At 39.2% G+C, this 11,096-nt stretch overlaps 1 protein-coding gene across 5 annotated transcripts; it reads right to left on the bottom strand.

Moving 5' to 3' along the window:
• Positions 1 to 4,495: 4,495 nt before the first annotated feature.
• LOC127788018 (uncharacterized protein C57A7.06) lies at positions 4,496 to 10,537 on the bottom strand. Of its 5 annotated transcripts, none has more exons than XM_052316153.1 (13): positions 10,408 to 10,537; positions 9,953 to 10,101; positions 9,440 to 9,815; positions 8,699 to 8,864; positions 7,565 to 8,043; positions 7,051 to 7,272; positions 6,597 to 6,923; positions 6,017 to 6,379; positions 5,847 to 5,927; positions 5,638 to 5,742; positions 5,171 to 5,539; positions 4,959 to 5,090; positions 4,496 to 4,771 (listed from the first exon to the last, which is right to left on the bottom strand). In XM_052316153.1, the coding sequence occupies exons 3-13, from the start codon at positions 9,779 to 9,781 to the stop codon at positions 4,613 to 4,615; spliced, it is 2,745 nt and encodes a 914-aa protein (XP_052172113.1). In that variant the 5' UTR covers positions 9,782 to 9,815; positions 9,953 to 10,101; positions 10,408 to 10,537; the 3' UTR covers positions 4,496 to 4,612. The 5 variants fall into 5 exon arrangements, with proteins under 5 accessions (XP_052172113.1, XP_052172105.1, XP_052172116.1 ...); XM_052316145.1 differs by having other exon boundaries at positions 9,953 to 10,135; positions 10,408 to 10,533; XM_052316156.1 differs by lacking the exon at positions 10,408 to 10,537 and adding an exon at positions 10,257 to 10,375.
• Between the last annotated feature and the right edge of the window lie 559 nt (positions 10,538 to 11,096).

Here is an 11,096-nt window from a genome sequence, read left to right as displayed (position 1 = left end):
AAGTGAAAATATCCCCACCCAAGTCAAACCAAAGTCACGCTCCATCGTCTCTGACGCTCTGGCACGGCGGCACCATTGCCCCCTCCAATGCCGACGTCGACGCCGCGGCACCTGAGGCAGAGAGTCAGAGACTCTCACTCACCTGGAACTAAAAGGGTGGACTAAGATGGAAGCGAGATACCGAGAGAGATCCTTCGAGTTCGTCGCCATCGGTGTCGTCTCCACCTTCAACGCCTTCCTCTTTTCCGTCAGCAATCGGCTACCCCCCGCCTTTCCCTTCGCCCATCGTGGTCCCCTTCATCAGACCCAAACTGTAACGCCCCATTTTTCCTCAAGCGTGCGTTAACTCGAGAATTCGGGAATTTTTTTTTTTTTTCAAAAATCAAACACAGCATAAATCTCTCGATATTCATACTCTCATCATAATCATTTCCCAGCAATCCCGATCGTACCTTCTTAGCATATCAAAATTTAATAATGAATTAAGACAAGTATTAACAATCACATCAGCGGAAGCAAGATCGAAACTTCAATAATATTTAACCAACAATTCCCTTAACCGACAATTCCTTTTACAATAATCAAATCGATGTTTCACATGAAAATATCAAAATATTACATAACCTCTGAACGTCGTAATCATGGACAAAACCTACGAAGACTAAACATAACCGCTACATTTCGATGATATTCTTTCCCTTGGCGCCACTGCTTTCACCTGGAACGTTTGAATATTCCAGGGACATAATCCAAATTAGATTATGAATCATCTAAGTGAGAGTTCAAAAACGTTTTCATGCAAATATGAAAAATCATACACAAAATCGATAAATCTCGACATGCATCAGCCTAAGAGAACCCCACACAGTATTTAGCCCTAACCGGGGAAAATGCAATCTCTCTAAAGGCGACACAACCACTTCGGCCCATTGACAAAACAATCCTGCTTAAGAGGAACAACCTCGACATATGAACCCGGGAATCACCCCATTGTCATTGTTAGGCTTTACGCTCCAACTCAAAAGCATTCCAAAACCCAACGCAACCCTAGCCCCAAGAGTGCCACATCAGCACTATCCTCGGAATCAACGTCACCTCGGCATTAATGCTATTGCTTAAAGGAACCTAGGGTGGTGTCCACTCGCAGCCCCGCCACTTGAGCCAACAACTGGGGTGGTGTCCACTCTCAGCCCCGCCACTTGGGTCCCGTAAGGTGAAGTCCGTCTCAACCCCGTCCCAAGTGGGTCACCTAGCATTAATCCTAGGTACGCATCCCAAGTGCTGTCACTCTGGGCTACGTCACAGGTTACCAACCCACGCCCCACATGGACAACACAAAACAAGCCAATGCCGAAAAATCATAACATGCATAAAAATCAACATCTCAATGTATGCAACTTACCGTACGAAATTTAATGCATGTGTAAATAACTGTTTGGACAACTATAATAAACCAAACCATAGGGATGAACATTCACAGTAAACCATTCACATGTCACTCAAGGTCCTTTCGGGTAGAACCACTCACAAGTCAAAACAAAGTTGGGGGCGAACACTCACCTTGTAACTCAACTTTCTTGAAGAGCGCGAGTCACCTCGATTTGCGTGCCTGACCTCGATTCTTGCGCCCGACGCTCTTATACTTCAACCTCGAGCTTCAACGATACCCTAGTCATCACGTTTGTTCAAAATCATATCAATATCTATTTTTTCAATTTTTCCATAATTTCTTCCTATTTTCTTTATATTTCTCCTCAAAAATTCTAATAAATGCCTACTCAAGATTTTTCCTCGATTTCTCTTCATAACAATTCATAAATAAATATTTCCTAACTTCTGGAATTTTCTAAAAAAAATTTAATATCTCCTTCTATTTTTCATAAGCCTTATTTATCTTGAAAATTTCAAAATGACCATTTTCTCCAACATTTTTCAAAATTTTCTTCCACCATAATTTTTATTTTATTTTTCTTAAAATAAATAAAAAAAATTTCAAAATTACCTGAGGCCTCACGCGCCCTCACGCGCGGGCGAGTGGCTGGACAAAATTTGCTGGCGCGTGGCAGTCACGCGCCACCGTCTTCTACCTCTAGCTGGTCGCCGGCGGTTGCTCCGATGGCCATGAAACCAGTGCCGTTCGAAAGCTCTTTGAGAATCGATCACGATGCCACAAAAATCAGGTCGAAAGGCCACCGAAAAATGGCTCAAATGGCCGGTTACAGGTCCGGCTAGCAGACCGTCTCAAACCCTCGGCCAAACTCGAAACCCCCTCAAACGCTCACCAAAATGCTTCAAAATACTCCCAAAATGATCCTTGATGCCTAGAGACCAAAAGCCCTCTATCAAAACTCCAAAAATCATTAAAAAACGAGCTCGATTTGGTGCTTCATTCTCGGCCGAATACCTTCGATATTTATAGCCAAAAACAACCCCCACGTGGCCGATTTCCGGCCAAGCCTTCTTCCCCACGCCTCCTAGGCCATTCCCTAACGGTCCTAGGCTGTCCAAATGGCCGGATTTTCCGGCCAAAATCTCGGCCAGATCTGCCATCTCTGAGCAATTTTCTGAAAATTGCACTTTAGCCCCCTGAAATTTTTCTTTTGCATTTTGGCCCTTAACCTTAAGCCCCTGATCTTTCTAACACCCTCACTAAGACCCTCAAGATTAGTACTTCTCATTTATCCCTTGAAACTTTTGAAAAATTTCCATTTAGACCTCCATCGGGCAATTTTTAGAAATTATACTTAGGCCCGACTGATTTGTTTGACCTCAAATCCACTCGATTCAACTTGAAACCACTTAAGGGTTGTTCTATATATCGAATACTAGTCCTTGGCACTCTCCGTTGACTTTTTGGTCGTCGTTTACAACAATTCGGTAATACGGCCTAATTGGCAGCTGTATTTTTGCTGTGCCGAAAACTGTTCTGAATGTCATTTCTTTTATTACTAAAAATCATAATTTTAATTACTCGTCGATACTATACCATTTTCCTTGACTATCTAGGGTCCGAGATACTCCCTCTGACTAATTCGGTAGTCCAAAGCTGTGTTAGTGTGCCCTATAGTCTTATTTTTCTCAAAATTCCAATTATGCCCTTTATCAAATATCATTTTATTCTCAAATTATTCTCGGGTGTTACACAAACCGATGCTTTTCCCTTCGTTGATCGCACGAGGCTTCGTCTCCTTATTTCTTTCCTTCCTTGTGCTTGGACGATCGACCCATACCAAGTACCAACGATGACCGACCGTCAGACAGAGGTTAGTATTGACGTTAGGTTAGGGTTTTAATTTTTTAATTTTTTTTTAACTCAGTGAGGTTAGTTTCTTATATTTCTTCCTTTGCTGGGTTTTTCATTTGTATTTCATTCTTTTGCACAAATTGATTTGTATTTCTCTCAATCTCTAAATGATTTTGCATTTTTCTATATCAATTCAATGGATGTTCTTGTATTTCATTTCAGCAAATCGATTTGTTCTTTTACTGATTTTGCCCAATCGGTTATCGGTTCGGTTAGCTTAGTTTAGATTTCGGTTAGTTCAATTTCGGTTAGTTAGAATTAATCGGTCGGTTCGGTTCGATTATTACATGCAATTCGGTTCGGTTCGGTTCGGTTCGATTAGAATTTTTTTGTCGGTTCGGTTATAACCGAATGCACACCCCTAATAGTAGGGGATAAAATAAGATGAACGCATATACTCAACGAGGTCTATTAAGGGCCTGTCTAACTAGGCGATTTGACAATTTATAAGTTAGTGTTGCAGCTTTTAAGTTACTCAAATTTATTTATTTTTAAGTGTTTGATTTTATAAAGAATAATTAAGGTATACATTAATGTTTTGCAAAAACTCCTTCCTCGCTGCCGCCCTAAAATATTATTATCAAATAAGTTACACTGAGAGAATAAATGACTGTTTTATTTTTAATTTTTTAAGCAATTTTTAGTCATTATCCTTCTTCTTCAACTCTCAGTTGCCAGCCCTCTCCCAAAATATTATTATCAAATAAGTTGTATTGAGAGAATAAATAACTATTTTATTCTTAATATTTTAAGTAATTTTTAGTCATTGTCCTTCTTCAACTCTCATACTCTCGTCAGCCCTCCCCCCATTTCCTCTATCATCATTCGTCTATCCATCACCTCCATTAGTTGCTACCCGTTGCCAACCATCCCTATCCCCATCTCCTCCATCGCTATGTCTATATATATATATATATATATATAATAATTTATAATTAATTTTATTAAAAATAAATAATTAATAAAATTTTATATTATTCAATAATATGTATATTTTGACCTTTTTATCATATTCTAATAATACATCAATTCTTTTAAAGTTACAAGAGTTACTTTTATTAATTACCATATGTGCTAGAAAATATCCCTCCCCATTTTGCCTAATTTCATGGGAACGAATCCCAGCCAACTTGACAATAATAGCCTCAACCAAACACCTCATACTCTTCTTTCCCCCAAACCGCCCCCCCCCCCCCCCCCCCCAAAACCAACAAAAAAAAAAAAAATGGTCCTCCCGCTTGAGGCTTCAATACCCCCTGCCCCCAGAACTGCAAAACAAAAATTCAATTCTAACGACCCAAAATTCGGTCACTTGACTTTAACCCCATCGGCGTTTGCACTTCTTACAGATCTGCCACTGCCTTTCTTCTGCTTTTGTCCACTCCGCTTACTGCGCTCCTCTCTTTCATAGGGATTCACATCCTCAAATTTGATTGGTTTTATGATCACTCCAGTTTTCTTGACCACCTGTACCAAATGCAATCAGGCTTAGAATGTGTTGTATGCATGCCAAACCAGGGGATGCTATCTTCTGCAACGCAATTTCGTCTTCTCATGCCTAATAAAACCACGAATGTATGCATACGCACATGGAAATTGATGCAGCTTCACGAAGAATATATACTGTGCTATAAAAAGGTTATGAGAAACTCACTTCTGGACGGTTAAGAGCTCCAACTGCTGTTACTGGGTTGAATTCAGGTCCAATAGGCATTCGGATGCTCTGTTCAAACACGTCCTGAGATGTATATGGGTAGGGCAACGTCTTTGTATGTAGCTTCTCAGCCTGCAAAAATGAAAATACATAAGAAGAGCTTAATTAAATTATCTAAAACCATTTAAAGGGCCTCTTTCTAAGTGTCTTACCTTCTTGTCCAATTTCTCAGAGATGATCACATGCTTAAGACGTCCATCCTTCCTCTTCTTCAGAGCTTCATCCCTCTTCTTCTTGGCATTCTCGTGTTCTTCCAGCATCCAAGAAGGTAGACCTTTCTTTTTCTGTATATGCGTCCACTGACCCCAGCCAGGAAGTAAAACAGGCTTCTCTGGTTCAGGATTTTCTTCATTCAATACTTCCTGTTTATCCTTCTCAAAATCATCTTCCACATCATCCCCAGCAAAAGCACGTCGTATTAAATCAGTTTGTGACGGAAGCTCATAAGTTGACTTGGTGCCAGAGGACAAAACCCCATCCACCATCATGTCACTGCCTGAATCACTGTCATTCTCTTCTTCCTTCATGGTCAACAATACAAAAATCAGAATGAGAAAGGCAGCAAAGCAATCAATCAGTAGTGCACATTTAACATACAGCGAGGTCATACGACTCATACCTCTACATCTTGATCACGCAAAGCCGGTTTCTCAACCTCTGAAGAGTTCATATTCGCATCTAATTTCTTTTCACTTTTGATCTGCTCATTATGTTTTTTGGGCATCTGTTCATTATTTATACAATGGTTTACAGTGAATATCATTTGATTATTCTGTCTCAGAAAACAGAAACAAAAAAAAGGAAAAAAGAAAAAATAAATAAACTAGCCTTCTTCCATGAGTCAGATGCAAAAATAGCAACTTCATATGTTGTCCGTGGTCCTGGGTCTTTGACAACATCATTGAAACTCTATGGACAACAAAATTGAAATTCTAGTCAGAATTAGCTGTTGAAAGATGAAACTCAACTGAAGGCTAATAGGCCAATACTTTAATCACCTTGAAGAGATGATCGTGATCAATCTGAGACTCTTCACGAAGGAAATCAGGATCAATGTTAACATCCTTCTGGAAATTGTTTCTTCTATCTTGTCCAATTTCAATATCAGCACCTTCTTTAGCCTCCAAGTTGTCTTCACTATCACTATTGCCATAATAGTTATCTACTTTAGCCTTATTACCTATTTCTTCAACATGCTTCCTAGAAGCTCCAAAAATTCGTCTACCACCACCAGTACCTTCAGTTTTTATTTTTTTTCCTATGCTGTTATCATCTAACTGCTGCAACGATGATTCATACTCTTCTAGAGCTAACTTGGCTTCTTCATCAGCTGCCTCTTTTCTCCTTTGCAGCCCCCGGACCTGCATCAACAAAATAGGCACAAAGAAGAGTTAAATATAAATAGAGAAATAATAAAAAGTTCCCCGAGGAAATTGTCTGAGGAAGAGATAGCTAAACCAAGAAGCATGAGACCATATATGCTCCTCCATGTCCTTTGAAAAAGATAAGCAAAAAGGAAAAGCAAAAAATTCAAAATCCTAGGCATAGAGGAATTGAAAAAGATGCAACAAAGATTACCATAAAAGGTAAAGAAAGGACTCCAGATTTAGCCACTTCATCTTCTTCTTCTAGTACTCCAAGAGTCTTCTCTTTTGCTTTCTCCAATAATTTCGATGCACGATCCTTATCTGAAATATCAGAAATATCATCAGCATCATCCTCATCACTGCTGTCGTCACAGCTACTGCTATCCTTCACGGAGTTCATTTTTCTAGTCAAAAGAGCATGCTGGTGGAGTTGCTCAGTTATGGAAGCTCGTGTTCCTTCATCTTGGACATTCAAACCACGCTTTAAAATACGTTTGGCCCATTTGGAGCTATTTTTGTGCTTCAGCGTCAAGCGCTCCTGTATTACCATAAAAAAGACATAAGAATTAACAAACATTAAAAAGCATATCTTCTACAGTCAAGAAAATAAAATAGATGTTGATACTGCACAAATTTTAAGCAGCACGAATATGTGTGAAACTTACCTCAGCCCTTTTGAACTCTTGTTTCATTGCAAGGTCCTTAGCTGCTTCTGGATCCATTTCAATTTCAGCAGTTACTGTTTTCAACCTGTCCCTCTTTAGTAAACGATGGTACGCCTTGGACTTTATCTTTTTTATGCGTTTAGCCTTCAATTCATGGCGAAAAAGAAGGGTACGCATTTTGGCAAGACGATTTTGGCGCTCCTCTACATCTTCTATGGATACCTGACAATCATCAACCACAAGTTAAAAGACATCTATCAAACAGTTTGTATCAACCCAGGTGCATCTCCAGTATTATCATGAATGATGCATCAAAATATACAAGCAGAAAAATGATTTGCATGCCAAAAATGACATCTAGCACTTGTTTAAATACCTAATTTTGACCATACTTGAGGGCAAGCTATTTATATCAATAAACTTATAAGAATGATGCCTCAGTAGCAACAACACAATAATCAGATGTGCCAGTATCATAGCAAACATTAACAATAAATACATGGGAACTCAATACCTTGTTCAGTTCTAACAGCCTCGCGCCATCTTTCTTGTGAGCTTCAACAACCTCATTATCATTGACTAAAGAAGCAATTTTTTTCTCAAACTCAGATCTAGGTTCAAATTCAGAAGCTATTGCACCAACAGTTGAAAAGCCCAAGCTTGTGTCTTCATCAAAGTAAAGAGTCGGTGCCTCCCTATTCCTCTTGACTAAAGGCTCCCACTTAGTGATAATTTTCTTTGATTGTTCATATGCTACTTTTCTCTCCAACTTCTCACGATCTGCCTTTGGAAGTGGGGCATGAAGAGGCTGGGACTTCTTCTCCATCCGTTGCATACTCTTTCTAAGCTTGCTGAAGCCAGACTTTCCATGAAGAGGGTCCAGAAGGTCATGAATGCTAATACGACCATCACCATCAAGAACATCGCGACTGGGATTATATTCGGATTCCAGATAGGCCTCAGATACAACAAGATCATTCTTCCTCTTTTTCCCTGGAAAGTTGAGGGCAAAAACATGGAAAGTCAGGTTATTGACTGCAATTGAATAAGTACAAGGATGACTTTCAGACACCATTAGCAATTCCCACACTGTACTCAAGCTCATATGTACTTGCCAAGAAATTTTTTTTTACAGTTAATTAAATTTCCAACAAGACATGCGTCTAAAACCATTTAATTTCTTAGCAATAAGAGATTCAACTACACCAAGGTCAAGGTTAGAAAGCTTAAGCCATTGTAGGAAAAAAGCACAGAGAGCTAGAAGATGGTTATAAACGACCTGCTTTACGTGAATTTCAATTTCACGAGCAATGATCAATAAAAAATAAAAAGCGGCATCTAAACAGAAGTACTTAGAAAATAAATATCCATCTTCATGTACTAGACTCCTAAATTTTCTTCCAAAAGCAAGTGGGGACCAGTTTGATAGCAAAGCTTAACTAGATTAAGCTCAATGGTTGGGGACAAATGTCGTCGTTTTCTGTGCCTGTGTGGTTTTTTTTTTTTTTTTTTTTTTTTGGTGGGGGGGGGGGGGGGGGGGGGGGGGAGAGATCAAACCTCAATCAGTGACCATTAACACTATTTCTTGAATGCAGTTCAACAGCTACGAAGATAAATCAGTGCCACCAACTTAAAGAATTGATCTTACTTTCAAAAGCCTCAACTGGAAGTCCTGTGATTCCTTGCAACATTCTTGCATGCCTGCCTCCATCTTCCTCTTCAACCTCATCTTCTTCGTGGTCTTGCCTGTCATTGTTATCATCACTATCATCCTCATCATTGTTCTCATCCTCATCTGATCCAACATTCTCATCCTATACAAAAAATAATAAAAAAAAGAGCAATAAACTATTTAGAGAGACAGATAGGACAACGCATGGTTTTGCGCCCATGCAGCCCATAAGTATTACAGTTATTAAGACATGAAGCATTGATAAAAAGTCTCTAGCAAAAATAAATACCACCTTCTACTCATAAAAGGTTTCAGATCACAATAAACGGGGCAGGATAGACAAAATAAACTTTTCTCAATTTAAATAATAAAATGATTCATCAGTCGCAAATAGAACATTTATCATGAGCAACAATTCAAATAAATCCAGACTCCATTGTTAATCTATATCCAAAATTGGTCCGTGAGCAGGTCAGACACTACGGCGCGGACAGATTTACTGTAATCATTAACAATTACATCAAGGAAACAGAATTAGGGCAAGAAAAGAAAAAAAAGAAGGGGGAGGGGGGGCAGGATCTGAAATCCAAATATCAATTGCGGGTCCAAAGCAACACAAATTTGCAAGGATGTTACTCACTTCTCTTATTAACCGAAAGAGAGGTCAAACGGTGTACAAAAATAAAATTCACAAGTCGATAGCAGAAAGAAACTGACCTCGAATTGCTCCGGCAACTCGTACTCGAAGTTATCAACGTGATCAAACCGGCGATTCTTCATCGATTCCTCCTGGGGAACCCCTTCTTCATACTCGTACACGTCGCCAGCAACGTCGAAACCATCAGACTCCATCTCTTCCCCGTCGCTTTTCGGAGCGTTCGCGTGGTTCATAGCATCCAACTCCCGCCGCAACGCATTCGGCAAGTGAGGTCCCTTCCTTTTTCTCCTATCGACGTCCTTGTTCTTCTTTGATTTTTTTAGGGCTCCGGGAAACGGATGCTTTCGTTTCTTCCTGCCTTCTCCATTCTCGTGTCTATCTTTTCTCTTCTTCTCCGCCATCGCTTTAGAAAATAAAGAGAGAGACCAAGCAAATCTAGTCTCCATCAAAATCAAAAAGAAATTCAAACAAGAAGCAGGAGATGAGCGAAAAATCAAGGATAGTGACCATGCTAGAACGATAAGAATCACCGGAAGAGAATGAAAGGAGCATAGAAGCGATGAGGAATTTACCGTAGCGGAAACCCGCAAAAAGAAAAAAAAAAAAACAATGAAACCGGCGGACGACGTAGGGTTCTCTCGCAAACCCTCTGTCGCCGGCGAACTCTTTTCTTTGATTATCCCTTGATTGTCTCTCCTATTTTTCCGCAGCTGCAGCGTTCCTGTAAAACCCTAGTGGGCTAAGCATCTACTTATCTGAAAGAAATATAAAAAGAATAAAGACAGAGAGAGAAAGCAAAGTCAAGATAATCGAGATTAGAAAGAAAGCCCTGAAAGAAAGATCAAGCGGAAGAGATTAAACTCCTCAGAAATATACATTTCAGGAACAAATCAGCGAAACGAGCAAATTTTCATTAACAAAGAGAGAATCGCACGAATCAGTGAAAATATTCAAAATAAGATCGCACAAGTCACTGAGGGTTTGGCCATCGCACAAATAGAAGAAGGAGATAGATATCATCGCTTACAGATGCGATAGTCGGCGAGCGTCGATCGTTGTTTGTAACAACAAGGGTTTTGTGATTCTATGTTTGCAATTCGGGTTCGCAACAAGGGTTTTTGTGATGTATGCCGGTTGTTGCAGGATGCAGGTTTCGTTCGAGATTCTGTACACGGGCTTGGGCCTATTTAAAGGGCTTGGGTGTTATTAGCCTGATAAATCGTGGCCCAATACCCATTTAGTTTATTTTAAATTTTTTTTTTTTTTTACCAATAATAATAGCCATCTCTATTTTTGTTCCAATTTTAAACTGTCATTCTTCTTTTATTAATAAAAACAGTTAAATGTTAACATGATTTGTGAAACCAGATCGAGATAATTGCCACTTAAGTAATTTTTACCAAAAATATATTTATATAAATATAAACATAAATTAAATATATTTTGTAAACAAAAATATGAACTAAATGTACATGTACATGAGCTTTACCCTTTCGGCTAGCCATGGTGGCTGACTGCCACGGGCAATACAACCCATCACTGGGGTTGTCTTCGACCCTAGAGATCTGGTTGTCTTCATATATATATATATACAAAAAATAAAATAATATATATATAGTTTATTAATGGCTATAAGAAAAAACCAAACATTTGCACAAAACCTGCAGAGAGATATATATACATATATATATAGATAGATACATGAAAAATGCTATT

The sequence above is a fragment of the Diospyros lotus genome, chromosome 1 (assembly GCF_014633365.1).
Source record: "Diospyros lotus cultivar Yz01 chromosome 1, ASM1463336v1, whole genome shotgun sequence".
Classification (NCBI taxonomy): Eukaryota; Viridiplantae; Streptophyta; class Magnoliopsida; order Ericales; family Ebenaceae; genus Diospyros; species Diospyros lotus.
This window is presented reverse-complemented; position numbering and strand designations above follow the sequence as displayed.

Bases quoted from the DNA above. Each gene is read 5' to 3' on its own strand.
- LOC127788018 (XM_052316153.1), bottom strand. From the start codon at position 9,781: ATGGCGGAGAAGAAGAGAAAAGATAGACACGAGAATGGAGAAGGCAGG. The intron at 7,273-7,564 runs GTATTGAGTTCC...GATGATTGTCAG, and splicing joins GGCTGTTAGAACTGAACAAG to GTATCCATAGAAGATGTAGA. The intron at 5,928-6,016 runs GTGATTAAAGTA...TGTTGTCCATAG, and splicing joins ATCACGATCATCTCTTCAAG to AGTTTCAATGATGTTGTCAA.